At 58.8% G+C, this 19,270-nt stretch overlaps 1 protein-coding gene across 1 annotated transcript in view; it reads right to left on the bottom strand.

The window, feature by feature from the left end:
• KCNH6 (potassium voltage-gated channel subfamily H member 6) overlaps positions 1-19,270 on the bottom strand; it is a 33,103-nt gene that overhangs the window by 4,577 nt on the left and 9,256 nt on the right. Inside the window, exons 3-8 of the mRNA XM_068418640.1 lie at positions 16,688-16,843; positions 9,031-9,242; positions 4,028-4,456; positions 2,883-3,282; positions 2,377-2,576; positions 219-471 (exon numbers count right to left, since the gene is read on the bottom strand). Coding sequence (XP_068274741.1) covers positions 219-471; positions 2,377-2,576; positions 2,883-3,282; positions 4,028-4,456; positions 9,031-9,242; positions 16,688-16,843 — 1,650 coding nt within the window. The remainder of the gene's footprint in view (positions 1-218; positions 472-2,376; positions 2,577-2,882; positions 3,283-4,027; positions 4,457-9,030; positions 9,243-16,687; positions 16,844-19,270) is intronic.

Here is a 19,270-nt window from a genome sequence, read left to right as displayed (position 1 = left end):
ACTCCTTTGTGTCCTCTCCCTGGCATCTACTGGGATCCTCCATTCCCTGTCCACTGGTGTGGTGACCAGCCAGATGTTGAAGAACAGCCTTTCCTTCTCCAGGACATGGAGAAGTCCTTTGCCCCTCACCTGCCACCCTTTGCCCACTGCTCATCGCCCATCACCCTTCCCCCCTTGCCCATCATCCCTTGCCCTCCCAGAAGGAAGAACTTTTCCACCTAAGATGGCCACCACAATGTCTTCCCGGAGGATCTCGATGGAGCCCCGGGAGATGAAGTAGAGTGTGGTGAGGACATCTCCGTAGTGCACCAGGGTGTCTCCAGGTGGCGCGTGGGTCGTCTTGAACTTCATGGCCAGGGCCCGCAGGCAGCCTTTGCTGGCTCCTCGGAAAGCCTTGCAGTTCTGGAGCAGCGTGCGGTTGAGGTGGAGGCAGATGTCTGCCTGCAGGCAGTCGGGGAAGCCCTTCAGCACCTGCAAAGAGTGAAGGAGAGATGCCATCATGCCACGGTCCCCAGGAAGGACCTCCATGGCAGCCCAGGGAGGCTGTGCGACATGCAGCGTGACACGGCAGGGCGGAGTGGGAAGCCCCTGAGCCCAGGAAGCCAAAGCTGGGGACATCTTCTGATCTTCCCTTGGCAGACGTCTGCCTGCCTGTCCCTTGCGTGCGGCTGGGGACGAGAGTGCTCCCAAGCAATAAATAATAACAACCAGATCAATCTATTTATACCCACTGGTGCCATATCCCCTTTTTCATCTTTACGGCCACTAATCTTGGCTGAATGAGAGCACAAACTGGTAACGAGGTGCTGTCCTAATTAAACAGCACCTGCCTGAGTGCCAAGAAGCAGCAGGGGCTGGTTGTGTGCAGCAACAGCTAAATACACCTGTGGCAAACACCTCGTGTTGAACAAAAGCGATATTGAAGGTGAAATCAAGGTAAAACTCGCAATACAGAGAAAGCCGCTGCCACCGGTGGCTCGTGGTGCCAGGGTAAAATCCACCTGGGTTTGGGTTTTTTTTGGAGAGCAGCATATGGCTCTGGGGGTCCCCTTTGCTTTCTTCTCACATCCCGCTGGTGGCCAAATCTGGGACAACCAAGCTGGGGCTGGTGAGCGCGGCTCCTTCCCAGCTCCGTCATGATCTCACAGGCTGGCAGCAGCACCTTAGTTTCCCTCCTGGGAAATCAGGGATGAAGGAATTGATCGGCCCATGCGATGATTGATTAGGTCCTATTGCATCTCAGCAGCGTCCAGCAGGAACCGGTGTGAGCAGCGGCACGTCCAAGCCGCAGGCTCAGCTCGTCACAGGGAATTTGTGACCTGGGTTCGCACTAAGCCAGGAGAACCTGTGCTTGGTAGGGTGCCACGGCTTTGCCTCTCGTTATTGCCACCAATGTCCAGCCCAGGGTGTCTCCTCCATGGGAGAGGTTTAACCTGATGCTCTCCCAGCAGCAAACTCCCAAATGCTGCCCAGTTGTTTAACGAGGCAGCAGCAGCTGAAGATGGAGAGGTTGAATTCATGCAAATCCATGTCCTGATGGTGCCCAGGGATGGAGAAGGATCGAGTTTTAGGAAAAAAGGGAGCATGAGCTGGGAATGAGCAGGCTAACGGCCTGCCCAGGGCCAAGAGGCGGGGAGTACGAGGTCCCATCTCTCTCCTCATCCTTTCTCATTCCTCTCTCTGCTTTGCAGCCAGCTGAGCCAGCACGTTTGTGCACTGAACCCCATGGCCGTGGGGTCCTGCCGCCCCCGGCCCAGCCTGGGACTCCCCAGCTGAGCCCCCTCCTCACCCCCGTGGTGCCCCGGCGCCGTCGGCACAAGCCTCCCGGCTGGGCTCGGAGACACGGCACCTCTCCAGTGCGGCTCCGCCATTGATCCCCCCTTTGCTAACAAACAGTCGCCTCTCCGGGCTCTAATTAAAATGGATCGAGGTTTATTTAAATGCCCTCCTTTCCCTGCTGCCAAGAGCGGGATGCACTTTGCTTAGCAACCGGCTGTGTGGAGAGGAGCTGGATCGATACTGGCTCCGCGGCTCTGTGACACCAACAGACACCAGCCTGAAAGTGCTTTGCGCCAATGGGGGCTCTGAGCTCCTCACCAGCACCAAACCCACTCTCTGGCCAAGAAATGCCATCGTGGCCTTGGGAAACCTCTGGGTAGATGTGGAGGGATGGACAGACAGAGGGGGAGAGGGAAAAAGGGAGATGCACGGGGCAGATGGGCAGATAAACTCTGTCTTCAACCTCCCAAGTCTTCTCCTGCCTCCTCTCCACCCTGCTCGAAAGGATGGAAATGTTTGGGTAGACCCAGAGCTGAACTCCAGGTCGTTCAGGACAAGGTACCATGAGGACATTGGGCCTCCTGGCCCTGTACTCACCGCATTCATGTCGATGCCGTTGGTGTAGGACCAGGCGTGCTGGAAATACTCCTCCAGGCGCTGGCGCAGGGGGTTGGGGATCTGGTGGAAGCGGATGAACTCCTTAACCCGCAGCATCTGCGTGTGGTAGCGGGCTGTGCCCGAGTACAGGCGCTGGATGATGGCGGAGACGTTGCCGAAGATGCTGGCATACATCAGAGCTGCAACGAGAGGGCAGGACTCAGCAGGACATGGGGAGATGTGTGTCCAACTAGGTCATACCTGGAACCAGCAGGTTTCCAAAGCCCGTATCTACCATGGACCTGAAACTGCTGGGTTTCTGAAACCCATATTTCTATCTATCTCCCCATCCATTTGTCTGTGCAGAAGAGGCACAGGCAGAGGGAGATCCTCTCTTAAACCCCCACATGCTACAGCCTGGCAGGTCTCTCCCTGTTTTTCCCCAGAGCAGCCCCTCCAGCCTTCAAAGCAGGGATGGGGACAGTAGGACACGGGCAGGCACTCACAGCCAATAAGCATGACACAGATGGAGAAGATCTTCTCAGAGTTGGTGTTGGGTGAGACGTTGCCGAACCCCACGCTGGTGAGGCTGCTGAAGGTGAAGTAGAGGGCGGTGACGTATTTATCCTTGATGGATGGGCCAGAGGAGAGGTCGCTGTCATTGTAGCGCTTGCCGATCTGGTCACCCAGGTTGTCCAGCCAGCCGATCTTGTGCTCCATGTAGGGCCGCTCCACGTTGCCAATGGCGTACCAGATGCAGGCCAGCCAGTGGGCGATGAGGGCGAAGGTGCACATGAGCAGGAAGAGCACGGCTGCACCATACTCAGAGTAGCGGTCCAGCTTGCGGGCCACACGGACCAGGCGCAGCAACCGGGCGGTCTTCAGGAGGCCAATGAGGGTGGTGGTCTGCAGGGGAGAGGTGAGAAACCTCAGGGACAAGCAGGAGAGAAACCTGGCCAAAGGCATGTCTCCAGCCTAGCTGTGCCGCCTTTGAAGGATAAAAATGCACTTCTAGAGCATGAACCACCTTGTCCTGGGGGTGACATCTGAAATAGGTTAGATGAATCACGCCACAGAAAGGGCAGTTTCCCTCCGCTGGCCATAAAGGGAACAAGCCCTGGGATTACAGGTGAGCAGGTGAGAGGAGCCAAGGCCAAACCCATATTTCCTGATGGCTCCTCACCTTGCCAACCATCGGTCCCAAAATGCTTGCCTTTCACCCCATCCCACAGGCTCTCAGCCAAGGTGGGGCCTCCAGGTAGCGCAGTAACCACAGGGGCTATCCCGCTGCCAACATTGTGAGTCTGGCTGGAAATGAGACCCCAAATTTGGCCTTGCTGGCATTTAGGGCCAGTCCTTAAACTGAGCTCTCAGCCTGCTCTGCTGGATCATCCCCAGCAAGGGGAGTGGGTCCAGTTAGACACTATCTTAGCACTTACAGAAGGGTCTACATGGTTGTCTGACCCTACTACATAAAGACCTGTAATGACATCCTTGCCCATCCCTGTCTAACCACCCCTCTCCTTGCAGATCTAGCCATCCACCGCTTATATCAAGCCATCCATATCCCTCTCTTTCTCTCCCATGCATCTCTCCCCATCCATCCATGAGTCCCCTCCTGTCCTGATGAACCTCCAGGCCCTGCCTGTACCTCATCAGAGCCGGAGCGGAAGATGAGAAGGTCAAAGGGGATGGCGGCGACCATGTCAATGAGGAACCATCCTTTGAAGTAGTGGATGGCGATCTTGCCAGGGTGGCTCACCACCTCGTCGTTGATGTTGACATAGGTGGTACGGAAGTTAATGACAATGTCCACGATGAACATGATGTCCACGATGAGGTCAATAATGTTGAGTGGGTCACAGGAGTATCTGCAGTCCCAGTGCTTCTCCTCCACTTGCTCCTCATTGAGCAGGAAGGCGGCTGAGTAGGGGGTGAAGACGGCTGTGTAGATGACCAGCAGAAGGATGAGCCAGTCCCACACAGCCTTGAAGGGACTGTAGTGCAGGATGGTCCATCGGTGGATGCGTGGTGCCTGCAGCTTGTACTCGGGAAGGACATCAGCACCCAGGGACAGCACCTGCCAGGAGACGGGCATGAGAAGGATGGGAGACCAGGTGAGAGGCTGGATAAGGCCAGGAGCCAGGCAAGGGTCTCCTTGAGGAGCATGCAGTGGGTTTCCTACACCCTTTTCACCTTTGTTGCCTTCATGTGTGTTTGTCCAGGAGGCCACAAGGTGAGTTGCCCACTATAGCTGACACCAAGGTCTGCCCGGCTCCTCGTCCACCTCCAATGGCCAGAGCACCCTTGGGGCAAGTGTTTACCTGCTTTATGCCTTTCAGACTTTACCAACAGGGAGGAATGTGCCTCCTGCCATGCCTCCTTGTGCCCTCAGCTCTGTACCACCAGCCCAGAGGCTGCTGGGAGTCCCTGGCACAGGGCTCTGGGGACAGTAAGCCTGGAGATGCGGTCCCATGGCTGTGCCATGGCCTGGCCCCAAAGGTGATGGAACATCAGGCATCTTGCACCGCGCCTTTCTCGGCCCCAGCAGGGACCTTCCCCTTGACGTCCCTCTGGCACAGTCGTCCTCCAAGCAGAGAGGACAGCCTGGGCCACCCTCAGCAGAGCCTGGCCTCAGGCAATGCCCATTTCCCATCTGAGCATCCCCAGGGAGGGGGTGACCTGCGGCCACCAACGTACAAACACCATCTCACGCGCACAAGCACCCTCCCATATTGTCGTGTGTCCCTAGGTCTGTCTGCCCTCATGGGGACACACTCCCACGGCACCAGTGAGTCCCCACACATCCCAGGCCTGTCCCAGCTCCCCCCTCCAGGACCAACACCAGCTCCCCATGGGCTCTGAAGCCACCCTGGGGACACAATGCAAGGCGCTGGGGACCGGGAGGGCTGGGGCTGTCCTGCTTTGGGTGCTGAGGGACGGTGGCATGAAGGGGCTTATTTGGAGCTGGGGGCATCAGGATCCTCCCTGCCTGCCCCTGCCGCTCCGTTGTCCCCCGGCTGTCCCCGCGGTGCTGGCCATCAGTGCCACCTGCAGAGGAGGGCGAGGGGCACCTCAGTGCCCTCCCCTGGCACTGAGCCCCCAGCTAAAAGGGTGCTTTTTGCTGGACTGCGAAGGAGAGAAGAGAGGAGGCTCCACGTGCCCTGAGGCCACAGTGATGGGCACAACCACGACTGGCAAGAGATCTGGAAGAAGGGCCTGATCCTTCCTGCACTGACACCTGTCTTATTCAGGGGTTCAAGGGCTTCTCAAGGGCTCCTGGTGCTGCAACCCAGAGTAGATCCAGCCCCGTAGCCCCCTCCCGCCACCAGCAGCTGTTCCCACATCCCACAACCCCGGGACATCGGTGTGTCCCGTGCCCTGGGGGTGCCCCCGGCTCCTACCTGCCTGCAGCTTGCCCGGCGCCCCAGGCGGCAGCTGACCCTTGAAGTCCGCGTGTCCACCATGGGGGTCCCCAACCCCGCACGCCCAGGGAGCGACCGGCACGGCGGGCGCAGCACCGGGGCCGCGGCATCGCCCATGCAGGCACGCATGTACTCGACCGGGCGGATGGGAGACATGCGGCTGCGAAGGGCGTTCGGGAGCCCGGCGTGGATTAATCAAACCCAATCGATGCTGGGGCCCCCGTGGGGACGGGAGCGCCAATGGGGCAGCGGGAGCTGCCGACGTCGCTGGTGGACGGAGAGGGGAGGGATTGGAAAAAGTGACCCAAACGCAATCGTTGCGGAGGGGAGTGAGGCACCGGCTGGGCTTGGGGACTGGCTCCCGTGGGGACAGCGGGGAAGGGGACAAGGCGAGGCCGGTAAAACGCTTGGCCCCAAAGCTCAGACGTGTCCAGCAGACCTGAGATGGGCTCCGACACCTTGTGTCTGGGAAAACCAGCAATGCTCCCACCCTCAGCGGCCGAATCCCCCCGTCCTGCCTGACCAGGGGCAGCTCCATGGGGCCAGTCCTGAATTGGAACCCCCAGATGCTGCTCCCCACACTGGGACGCCCGCCCTGCCCCTCGTCCCCGCTCCTGGTGCCCGGCTATTGCAGCTGAAGCAAGGGCAGGTTGAGCCCTGTTGTTCTCCAGGCAGGAATTAATAAAAACCTACAACCCCAAAGATTTGAGGCAGAAAAGGGAAAAGAAACAACCCCTAAAAGCGCATCCAAACAAATGCAGAGCCACGGAGCAGCTGCAGCCTTGTCCCTCTCTGCCCCTTGGGGACGGGGAGGGCTGTGGGTGGCACCCTTGGGTGGCCTGAGTGGCCCTGGGAGTCTCTGCGGGTGGCAGTGCCAGGTGCCCCCCGGGGTGATCCCGCTGGGGGGATCCCCCCCTTCCCCCTGCACTTACTGGCTTCAGCTGCAGCCGCAGGCTCATGGTGTGGGGTGCTGGGTGCCAGCAGTGGGGTGCTGGGTGCTGGCAGTGGGGTGCTGGGTGCTGGCATTGGGGTGATGGGTGCCAGGCGGTGAGTGAGGGAGGAGGAGGGAGGGAGGAGGGAGCTGGGTGCGTGCAGGCTGTGGGTGACAGAGCAGGGAGGTTCCCATGGCCCTGGCTAACCCAGGCCGTGGCTCGTGCCCCGCGGGGCTCAGCAGCCATACGCCTTCCTCCTCCCTTGCCCTGTGCTGGGGATGAGGAGGGGGACACTGAGCTGGGGAGGGGTCCCACGCCAGAGCCACCGGGAAACCCTCAAGCACAAGGGGCTGCGCAGGATCAGGCCCACGGTGCTGGCTGCAGGCAGGCACTGAGCCAGTGTCCCTCCCGGCATGTATCCTGACACAACTCAGCACCCCCACCCCTGTCCCCAGCACCCTCCTCCCCAGCTCCAACACCACCCACTGTCTGCGAGACAGTTCGGGGGGACTGGGAGAGGTGCCACCAGTGAGATAAGACCCCAGGCTGGTGACACCGGCCCCACAGCAGCACCGACCCCACGGCAGCACCAACCCCACGGCAGCACCGACCACACAGCATCCCTGTGCACCTGCCAGGCTGAGCCCAGCACATTCATTGCACTTGTGACCTGCCCTTGCTGCCTTCTCACTGCGGGGCCGGACCACCCCGACCAGCCCGTGTCTGCCTCCCCCTGCCCACCAGCCCGTATTTTTAGATGCCGTTAGCGGCGTCTCACGGCTGTCTCTGCCTCACCCGTGAATTATTTAACGGCCAGGAGCAGGGAGCTGTGGCTGGGCAGGAGGCACAGGGGACATCGGGGTGAGGACAGGCAGGGCGTGTGGGTCCCCCGAGGCCATGGGGAGATGTGGTGGGGAGGAGAGATCTATCCCATCCCATCCCGTCCCATCCCATTTCATCCCATCCCATCCCACCCCATCCCGTCCCATCGCATCCCATTCCCATCCCATCCCATCCCCATCCCATCCCCATCCCATCCCATTCCCATCCCATCCCACCCCATTCCATCGTGCCTGGAGAAGATCAACCTTTGAGGGTGCCGCACAGCTGCACCGCGGGGCCCTGCAGCCACTACCCGTCATCTCTGATCCTGTCACCCTGCAACCAGCTAATGACCCCTCATCGAGCGGCCGGTGCCACCGTGCCAGCGTCACTCCAGCATGCAGCAGCGGTCCCCAGCACACGGATGTCCCCAGTGATGGGGTGTGGAGGCTGCTTGCTGTCCCACTGAGGCATTCAGGGGCTGATCCTGGGTCACTGCGGTCACCCCCAGAGCAGAGGGACTAAGCGGGTTTTGGGATGAAGGGGACAAGCCAGGGGGACCACAAGCCTAAAAACTGCCCCGTGCCATGGGGAGCAGGGAGCCTGTCCGCCGTGCATGGGGCCGCGAGGATAAAGGTTTGCTGGCACTGAGACAGGAGGAAAATCCCGCAGAGCACCCGCTCTGATGGAGCAAACCGTCAAGCCCGGGGGCTTTTCTGGGGTCAGATGGCTGCGTTTTCGTTCAGCTGACCCTCGGCTGCTGCTGGCAACGGCGGGAGGTGCCCTTCGATGCATTTTGTACATCATGGCTCTCCCATGCCTCAGTTTCCCCACTGGTAAGAGCTCCCTGCTTGGGACTGCAGGACACAGCAGCACCTTTCAAGCACAATGATATCCGTGTGTCCCCCACGGTGACAGTACATGTCCCTTTTGGTGACAGTGCACTGCCACAAGTGTCCCCTGCAGTGACAGGGCAGTGCCACTCATGTTGGTGACGGTGCAGTGCCACCTGCTGTCTCCCAGGGGATCCTGTGGCCCTCGGCGTGGCCACTCGTGCTCCTGGCATGGGGTCCCCAGCCGAGCACCTCCGGGCCAGTGGTGCCCCGGGGGCTCCATCCCCACAGCGGGGAGCAGGAAATGGTGGCCAGAGCCTCTCCGGTGAATGAAGCCACATGCACAAGCCTGTGTCCCCTTGAAGGCCACCATTGCACCATGAGCAGCTCATGCCTGTGTTCCCCTGGCCACAAATCACCAGAAATACTGATTTAGGGGGAAAAAAAAGAGCATTTCAACCATTCAGAGGAAGAGAAAAAAATGAAATGCGGGGATAGTGGCATTTCCTAGGATGGAAACTCCGGGTATCACTGTCCTCTCTGCTCCTCTCCATCAAAACCCACAGGAATGGCTGTAACTGTACCCCAGCGGCAGCACCACCACCCCACCGCTGCCTTGGTGGCATCCCACCAGCCACGTACCTGCGTGACCTTCTCTGTGACGTTCTGGGTACGTTCTATCACCTTGTGGGGTGCGATTATCTCGATCTCTGTGGTGGAGCCCGAGCGGTGCTTCTCAAGGTTGAACTCCACAAAGTTGAGCGTGAACTGGGGAATCTGGCTGATGGTCCGGTACTTCATGAGGTCCGAGTCCGAGGTGAAGTTTGGAGGGTTGGGTTTGACGTGAGAAGCCTCTGAAAGAGGATGGAGAGGAGCGTTGAGAAGGGCAGTGTGAGCAGGAGCCAATCCACAGAGCCCTGACCTCAGTGTAGAGCATCCAGCAGCTGGGGACCACCACAAGGTGCCACCAGAAGGTACCAATGTCTGCCTGGCCATAAAGGCTTGGCTTCTTCAGGGTGGCTCAGACATGGGATGCCCAACCCAAGACACCCAAGAGGGGATGCTTTTCAGACACATCACCCATCTTTTCCCCATTAAACCTCCTTCAGGGGGCTCAGACCAGCTGCCAAAATACAGAGGCACCCAATATCCTTTGCTACCCCTGAAGACTGTGGTGGGTTGGGGACCAGCCCCAATGAGACGTACCAGGGAGGGATGCCAAAACTGGCATGAAAACAGATGAAGGAGGAGCTGGGTCTTCTCTACCCTTACGTGCTTCAGCCTGACCAACATAGCTCCTGAGCTGCTGCCTTGGTTTTTGGCCACCAAACTGAGCCAGGAGCTGGTTGGTATCCCCACTTGGATGTATTCCCCATCCTCAGGCTCCAGGTAGGGAGGTCAGAGCTTTCTCTTGGAGAATAGCTGTAGTGGGGCTGGATCCCGGCAGTTTTGCCCAGGGACCTGCCTCTCTGGGTCATGCCAGTGCAGGACCAGGGAGGAAACCCCAGATGTGGTCAGTTCATAGGCTTGTGGCAATGTGTAGTCATGGAAGGGAGCATGTGCCCACACCCAGGGCTTCAGGAACATCCCCAAGCACCATAACCAGTGTGCCCCAACCTCTCTGTCTCCTACAGGCACAGCAGGGTTATATTTTCAGTTTTCTACCCCTTCTATCCCTTGGACTCTGACATTGACCCAAGAGGTGTCATGGGCAGGCGGTGCCTGAAGGTGCCCACTTAGCACTAGCCATCCTGCTGCCACCCTTCTCCTCCCTGCTCATTCCCCTTCCCTCCCTCTACTTTGTGTCCCGTCCTGAGGGTCCGTAGCCTGTGACTATTTGAGGATCAAGATCCCCCACCCCATTTTCTCAAGCCAGACACCACAGACTAACCTCTCTCCATCCCCAGTTACTGAGGCTTCTCTTGCCTGACCTCCATCTTACTTGTCATCATCTCTCTCAAGAGAACAAGAGATCTGGACATGAACACTGTGGTGGAGGTACATTTCCTCCAGCCCTACAGAGTGGCCTGGCCGGTGTCTCCTCCACCTCCAACACATGGGCACAGCTCACATCATTGCACGTGCTTGCAGACCCCTTCCCTCCCTCCCAGAGAGGTAGGACGGCATTGGGATGCCCCTCGTGTGGGGCAGCCAAACGCAACCTCACATGGTCTCACATCTCACGCACAACACCACGGATGGCTCTACCCAAAGAGTGGGACCTGCCTGCGCAGGGAATCACATGGAGACCAGCAGGTTTTTGGGAGAAGACCCCAGCTTATCTCCACTTCACAGAGGGAAAAGCAGTGCAGGGTAAGAGACCTCCCCCCCCGAGACGTGCCGGGGTCATCGCCCGGGACTGTGGCTCCCGCAGTAGGACCGACAACTCCGGGGTTTTTCCCCTACCTGAGTTTGCCCTCCTTTCCCTGAATTTTCTCTGGAACTCAGACCTCGCAGCCTCAAAGTTGTCCAAGGAGGAGACCCTGCGGAGGCTGTGGAAGCTGCCCCCAGGGCGAGACCGAAAGAAACCCCACGCAGAGTACGACCCTCGTGGGCCCAGCAAGGGAGGCTCTTGTTTCGGGGACGAGTGTTGTAGGGTGGGGTCGGCCTCCAGGAGGGATTCGGTCTCTGACTGCACACAGTTCTCCTTGGGCGATGTCTTCAAGTCCCTCAAAATCAAGGAGTCACCACCAGGCTTTAAGACAGCCGGGAGAAAGCGTTTTATTAGAAGGAGTCCTTGCATGCTGGGGGGGAAGGAGGGGGAGCCGGGGGAGGTAAGAGGAGGGCAGAGGGCTGGGAAGCGCTGCGGTTCCTGAGGTCACTTCCAACCGAGACCAGGACCTGCTTTGCAGTGGGGCGACCGAGTCCTCAGGGACTTGGCAGCTCCTACCTCCTACCAGCTCCCACCGGAGGCTGCGTGGCTGGGGGGAGGTTTGCAAGGCGATGCTGCGCAGCTGGGAAGCAAGCCAGAGCGTGAAGAGAAGAGGAGACCCTAGGGATAGGCTTGCCTGGAGTACCTGCCTTGCTGTGCACCGTTCCGATGTGTCCCTACGTCCCATCACTGGACCTGCCCTTCCCTCACCCGCTGCAAGAGCTCAGGCCACCACCAAGGGTCCTGTGCTGGCGTCTATGGGAGACGACATGTTCTGCACTGGGAAGCACTGGAGAAGCTGCCGGCCTTGAAAATTGGGCCGCGTGTGGTCGTCCCTCTCCTTCAGCACCCCTTGGCCATTGCTGAACCTTTTCCTCTGGAGACCTAAAGGGTTTCCAGCCTTTAACGGCTTCTACAATGGGGTGCACAAAGCAACTACCATCTGGGGCAGAAACCTATGGGTCTGTGCCTGTACCAGTCATGCTCACGGGAGGGACTGGGACTTTGCGTGTGTGCCCAAGGCACACCATGGCACTTCTCACCATCCCTAAGGACCTTAGTGTGGGTTTGAGGATGGGGTTTCTGGAGGGGCTGGCTGCCAGCTGCCCCTGCATCTGCTGGGCTGCCCCAACCTGGACCAGGCTCCACCAAAGTGGTGGGTCATCAGGTTGTCCTCAATGCACATCTTCCATGTGTGTACACCTGAAACGCCGCAGTGCCCCACACAGCTTCAACGTGGGGGTGCCCAGAGCCTTTAGCAGCGCTGGTGTCTGTAGGAGTGACATACCCAGAGCATCTGATAACGCTACCAACGCCTTCAGCTTGCCTTAAGCACAACCTCTGCGAAGACAGGCACCTTTCACCTCATCACAGCTGTCACTTGGGGAAGCACCTTTATCCGGGCTGCCTGGGTACACCCAGCACGGCGAGAACCTGGCACCTGGGGATGTGTTAGCGCAGCAAAAGCCTCCTACCCACAGCCCTGTGCCTCAAGCTGCAGCATCTCAGAAAACAACACGTCTTTGCCCGGAGGTACCTCGAGCACTTGTAAGAGTCAAGAAGCCACCAAGAACAGCAATCTCCAAAGAGCTCCCACCGACATTTTTCCAGTCTCATCATGTCAGCAATGCCAGCGTCGCCCTCCAGCACAGCAAGCACAGCCTTTGCTGAAGGACTAAGCCAGAGCTGCCGGCTCTGCCTGCCTCTGACCGGGATAACGCAGGGAAACATGCCCTTTCGAGGTCTGCCTGCAAGCCCCTGCCCAGACCAGACCTGCTCCAGCCTCCTGCAGTCACCAGCACGTCCCCTCCGCAGGGCGGGGACAACTCCCTGGAGCTCCACCATCCAGGACAACTCGCACTACGGAGCCAGACCTTCCACATCTCCCGCTCCCCCCGTGAGCCATGCCGGGCTGACCCCGCGGAGCAGCACCGTCGAGCTCTATCCCACGCCATCAAAGCACTGCCGCTTGCTGCCAGCCCTCGCCGGGGCCCATGCTCAGCACCGACCCAGTGCCACAGCCCCTACCACTGGATACGGCCCGAGCCACAGCAGCCGAGTGGGAGCGGGATGGGGAGAGCAGAGGAAGAGCGCTGGGACCTGGCCTGAGGTGTGGGCTTATATCAGACAAAGGCTACGGTTACCTTTCCATAGTCAATGGCTACTCCATCAAACTCACTGGTGGGCAGAGATTTCCGCTGGATTTTGAGTCGCTGCAGGGACGGGAGACTAAACTTCAACCTCCTACTTTGACCTTGTTAAAAAAGAAAAACAAAACACAAGAGAGAGAGATGTAACCTAGCTGCACGTGACGGCTGGAGCAAGACAGGTCGGGGCAGTGGCAGGGGAAGAGGCTACGGAGAATTTGGGGTGGCTTTGGGGGACGTACGTGACGCGTGGCCCTTCCTCCTCCGACACACATCGCATCTCCATGTGCTCGAGGCAAACCCTGACCCGGCAGAAAGCACCGCTGGGTGGGAGGAGAGTCCCCTACAGCCACGACTGCAAGACGGGAAAGGTGCAGAGCATCCCTAAGCTGGTTAAAGAGGTTAAAGCCACTTAAGGGATTTGGACCTGGAGGAAATTGAGCCTCTAAATCTCCTTGGTGGGACTTGGGGGAAAAAAAAACGCAAAAGAGACGGTAAGTTAGCAAAGCTGTAAAAATAAAGTAGTTCTGGCAATTCTGTTTCTGGAGTTGTTCTGGATTTTAGGTGAGAGGTGCTGGACCAAAGAGGGGGAGTCCCTTGCTGCCATCACGGGGGACCAGGGGACCACAGTGCCAGAGCCTGGGGCCGAGGCAAGGGCAGCTGGGGCTGCAAGGAGCAGCGCAAGGGGTTCAGGAGAGGAAGGGGCCAGACGTGGAGAGGAGCCAGCAGTGCCCACTGCGGGCCCCAATGCCCCTGGTCGTGACACCCAGTAAAGTCACTTGTCCTCTTCTAGTGCTGGTCCGCTGAGGAGACTGCGGCCACCTGCTACTACGGGGTTAGTGTGAGCAGCCAGGCTCGCACCCTGCTGCTTCAGGTTCCGGGTCAGCCCCGGGGTTCTTCCGACCCCCAGCAGCACCAGTTGCACTCACTAACTGGACCAAAACCTTCCCCAGGCAAACCCCAGTGCCAAATCCTAATGGCTGGGCTGGTGAGCAGAGACCCTGGGGCAGGAGCTGGGCAGAGAAACCCCACACGGTGACAAGGCTCGGATTAGCTTGGCTTCACCCTACATTAAAAATTAAGCAGCCTAAATCCAGCGTTAGGTGTTCCTGTGGCTGCCTATCCCTACGTCTTGTCGCTCCGCTTGCGGCAACACCTCTTGATGGCACAGGGAAGGGATCCCGGGGCGCATGGGACACGACACAAACTCCACAAAGGCATCGTCCTCTCTGGGAAAAAGCAGCATGTTGAGGAGCTGTTTGGTTTTGGCAGGATTTGCCTCCCTCACCCAGCCCCAACGCACCGCTGAGCCGCTCGGGCAGGCTCCTGACCTTCCCAGCTCCCCAAAAACACCCCCGTGGATGGGGGGACCTGCGCAGGTTCCCTCTGCTTGCCCCATCCCCGCCATCCAGAGCATCTTTTCAGCTAGAAGAAGCAAAGCAGCCTCTTTCCCCTGCACGCCGATGAGCCAGGGGCCGGCCACGCAGCTGCCCGTGGCCGTGTAATTACAGACTGAGTCAGAAAACCCGCACACGAGAGACTGACCTGGGCTGGCGCCAGCAGCCCCGGCCATCCCGCACTCCCCGGTGCTGGAAACCCGAGTGACGCTCCTCAGGGTGCACAGCGCAGTATCCAACGCGCAGGAAACCGATAGGTACCCTTGTTATTCGGGCGCCTTTTGCAGCCAAATGGGATGGGGTACAGATGCATCGTGTGTCGAGACATACTGAGAGCTGAGGGGGCTGCAAAGCAGCACGGGTGGTGGTGTTTAGGATGTCTAAACATGAGCCAGCAGTGTGCCCAGGTGGCCAAGAAGGCCAATGGCATCCTGGCCTCTAGTAGGAATAGTGTAGCCAGCCGGTCTGGGGAAGTGATCGTCCTTCTGTACTCGGCACTGGTGAGGCCGCACCTTGAATCCTGTGTCCAGTTCTGGGCCCCGCACTTCAAGAAAGATGTTGAGGTGTTGGAGCGAGTGCAGAGGAGGGCGACCAAGCTGGTGAAGGGTCTGGAGGGTCTGACCTATGAGGAACGGCTGAGGGAGCTGGGGGTGTTTAGCCTGGAGAAGAGGAGGCTCAGAGGTGACCTTATTGCAGTCTACAACTACCTGAAGGGAGGTTGTAGTGGAGTGGGAGTTGACCTCTTCTCCCAGGCAACTAGTGGTAGGACAAGAGGGCACAGCCTCAAGCTCGGCCAGGGGAGGTTCAGGTTGGACATTAGGAAGAATGTCTTCCGAGAAAGGGTCATTAGCCATTGGAAGGGGCTGCCCAGGGAGGTGGTGGAGTCACCATCTCTGGAGGTGTTTAAGAAAAGCCTGGACATGGCTCTTAGTGCCATGGTCTAGTTGACATGGTGGTGTCAGGGCAGTGGTTGGACCCGATGATCCCAGAGGGCTCTTCCAACCTGATTGTTTCTGTGATTCTGTGATGTCCTCAGCAGTGCATGCATAGAGGCTGACTGGTACTATAGCAATACACCAAAAAATATAAATCTCATCGCTTCGGAGACATAGAAAGACGTGCACAGGATATATACACATTCACACGCATATGTCTGGCCTGAGGATATATAAAACCCATCACCACACGCAGCATCTCCGCTGGTACCCGCTGCCACGCACACAAACACCTTAATGACTCCGGGATGTAGATATGCACCGAGTGTGAATGCATTAAAGCTCACATGACCACACCGATACAGCGTGAAGAAGCCCCATCGGTCCCTGACGTGGCCCTGGCCCTGGCTCCGGTCCTGATCCCGTTGTGCCACCCCATGGGGGACAGACCCAGGTGGCTCCCGCAGCTTGACTTTGAGGCCTGCCCAAAGCCTCCCTATAGCGACCCACATCCCCGGGGAGTGTTTGCATGAAGACAGACGTAGGATTATTTCCCTGCCTAAAATCTAAGTGACTGGCACCGAGGAGCGTATAACAGGAGGACATTTAGAAGCTACAAGTCTTCATCCTGTGGTCAGGTCTACTGTCTGCATCCCTGAGTATCCACATCCCCTGGAGAGCCTCACCACGGCGCCCCTTCGATCCAGCCTTCCCAAAAAAAGGGACTTCGAATTTTCCACTGCCTCCAAAAGCCCCACAGAAGCCTGGGATGAGCCTGGGACAGCCGGGAACAGCCCAAAGCCAGGGCAGGCTCAGATCCATCCCACCTCAACCATCCTTGTGCCATTCGCCTGTGGTGATGTCCCCATCGCACAGTCCTGCTCTTGATGACACCAAATATCCCCTGGCCCTCCCAGTGACCCTGCAAGTGGGTCCTGTCCCACACCAGCACCTCCTGCCCCGGCCAACGCTGCAGGCACACAGGAGGGGCCTGAGGTGCCACCAGGAAAACCTCCCAGCGTTAAACACGGCAAGGACGCAGCGAGGCAGGGGGTGTGCAGAGGGGCTCGATGGCTCTGCTCGCAGCAAGATGCCCTCACCTTAAAAATGCCCCATCCCATGCTGGGGGGGTCAGCCCCCACTGCTGTCCCTGGGGGTTCTGGAGGGGTGTGCAGGCAGGGGCTGCGCGGGGAGCACAGCCGGCTCAAAAGCCCTTTTTTCCCCCCAGTTAATGTTTGGCCGGATCAGTCCCCGAGCCGGCAGAGCTGGGGCTGTGCAGAAACCCCAAACCTCTGCTCCTGGGTGCTCTGCGGGGCTCAGCCCCACGGCGCAGGATCCTGCCCTGCTGTGGGTCCATCCTTCAGCCCCCCAGAAAGCCGTGGGATGGGGAGAGCCTCGAGGATGTCACGTCACCCTCCCGCCATCCCCTTCGACCCCGGTGACACCCACCTCCGCGCCAGCTCTGCGACAGCCGACGGTGCAGGCTCCGGCCGGCGCTCTTGGCGATGAGCTGCGCCAGGTCCTCGAAGTTGAGGATGAACATGATGACGACACCTTCCTCGTTCTTCACCGGCACCACGTCCACCAGGCAGCGGAAACACGAGGCTGCCGAGCAGAGACAAGCTCAGGGGGGGCTGCGCAGGGGGCTCGGCCCACCCACCCCCATCACAAACCACTTTGGGCGTAAAAGTCCATTTTTTAAGCCCTGGGATGGGTGCGATCCTTGCGGGTGGGGGCTGGAGGGTTTGGAAGCCGATCTGAGCCCTGGGAAAGGGCCGTACCTCTGCAGCAGCCCAGCTCATATGCACCGCATCTTGGCTTTTTTTTTGTCCCAGACAGTCATTTATATTAATGTACTTTAGAGCAGCAATTAAAGAGTAGGTAATTAAGAACTCAGAAACCCCAGGTAGTGGTTTAGACTCATTAAGCGTGCTGCTTATAATCACGCCATAACTAATCGCCCTGCAATTGCCAGGCAGGTTTTGGGGACTGACTTCAGCCGCCTCGGCTCTTGGGTGTGGGTGAGGGGGGTGAGCCCAGCCATGTGCCCCGTCCCAACCCTGGGCAGCAGGACGTGGTGGATTTGGTGTCACTGTCCCCAGGAATATTCCCCAAAGGCACTGGCATGGGGCGGTGAGGAGCAGGCTCATGTCACTCCTGCCATGGGGAAACTGAGGCATGGGGGGGAACAAGGACTGGCTCAGTGTCCTGGGAGCGAGGGGGGGTGCAGGGAGGACCCCGAACATGGCCACAGGGCACGAAGCCGTGTGGATTTGCCTTTTTGATGCCAGCTCGACCCCATGGCCCTGCTTGTGCTGGCAGTCAGGTGCCAGTTTGCAATTCGGGACACACAAAAATACCTGCAAGTGGTGGATACAGGGGGGCTTCCCACCTCCATGCCAGCTTTATTCCACCAAAATCCTTCCAAAAACCCTCCCCGAAGGTATAACCACTGTGGGTCCCTTCCTTGAGCTGTCTCCTGTTGCTTTGTCATCGGTGGGAGCGGAAGCCCCCCGAGCTGCAGCCTGGCTGGCAAAACCCCCTGAACCCCCCCTGGGCTCCTACCCCAAACCTCCTAGAAACGATGGAGCAACCAGGTACCACTGTCCGGCTGGTACAGAGCAAAGCCACCTCCTTCCACGGCACTTTTGGGATCCCTGATCTCGCCTTTCCCCCGTGCTCTGGTGACCAGGGATTAGCGATGGGGCAGGGATGCGCTGCCGGCCGAGCCGACGCTCCCGATCTCACCATGGCCGGGCTCCGGCCAGGAGGGGGATATCGGCCTTTCCGCGTATAATTTTAAGGAGCTCAGGGCCTCCTGTAATCAGGAGCAGATGGCCGGCATCGGGCAACGTCGAAATCTGCCGTGACGTCAGGGACGTGCACAGACACACACACACGCACAAGAATGGGAAAGAAATGGATACGGTGAAATCCGTTTAAAGGGCCCGGCGGCCGGGATTATTTCTTTCTTTCTTTCTTTATTTCATCGTTGTTCACCACAGGGAGAGGAAATCCACTTAAACGTGTGAGCTGGGGAGGAGGCGGGAAGGGATTTTCAGCAGATAAAGCTGTTTCGAAGGGACGCACGGGCACGCTGCGGGTTACCCGCATGCGGGGCCAGAGGGGACGGGAGGAAATGAGCTCCTTGGGCCTCCCTTTGTCAGGATTTTTAGGGATCTAAAAGGCAAGCGGTGTACTTTAGGTGATGCCGAGGGAGTGAGGTGTCCTGCGGGATGGTAAGGTGGCATGTGCCTGGCAGGATGATCCAGTGCCATCCCTGGGTTGCGGGATGATCCGGTGCCATCTCTGGGACGTGGGATGACCTGGTGCCATCCCTGGGATGAGGAACGATCCGGTGCCATCCCTGGGATGAGGGATGACCTGGTGCCATCCCTGAGATGCTGCAGCTCTGCCTGTGCCGGTGCCGGTGTTGGTGTGTGCAGGGGGTGTGCACATATGTGCCCGCTCGCATGTGCATGTGATGCCTGGTGGCACCAGGTTCTTTCACCTTTGGTGTGTTATAAAACAAGGGCTTTTTTCCCCCCTAAATGATTTTGAAGCATTACCAACCTCCCAAGGACCTGCAGCCCAGCGGGGTTCATTGGCAAGGGCAGCCATCAGCTCCTTGCTTCTCCCCCTGGACCCAGAATCCGTGCGGCCTGATCCTGCCTCACGGGCTCTGCCCTCCTGCAGCTCTTTCACTGCTTCACTTTTCCTCCCTAAGCTCCTCTGCAGTGGTGGGAGGGGATGGTCTCTCAGCTGTGCTCCTCATGGGGCTCAGATCCTGGCAGGGTCTCTGTGGCATGGAAAGGGTTAACCCCAGGCTGACGCTGAACAGCTGAAAACTGGGCCCAGTTACATCCAGTTGGAGGGATATAAGGAGCAGCTGGGAGGAGGCTGGGGCTGGGTTTGGGAGGCAGCTGGTGCCTGGTTTGATCCTGTAAATCTGGGAGGTGCTGAGCCTGAGCAGCGCTGGCCGGGGCTGCCGCGAGCCCCCACGCAGATCCCAGGGGAATCACCCCAAAAATG

The sequence above is a fragment of the Nyctibius grandis genome, chromosome 26, assembly GCF_013368605.1.
Source record: "Nyctibius grandis isolate bNycGra1 chromosome 26, bNycGra1.pri, whole genome shotgun sequence".
Lineage (NCBI taxonomy): Eukaryota > Metazoa > Chordata > Aves > Nyctibiiformes > Nyctibiidae > Nyctibius > Nyctibius grandis.
Note: the sequence above shows the minus strand (reverse complement) of the source record. Positions and strands in the feature narration are given on the sequence as shown.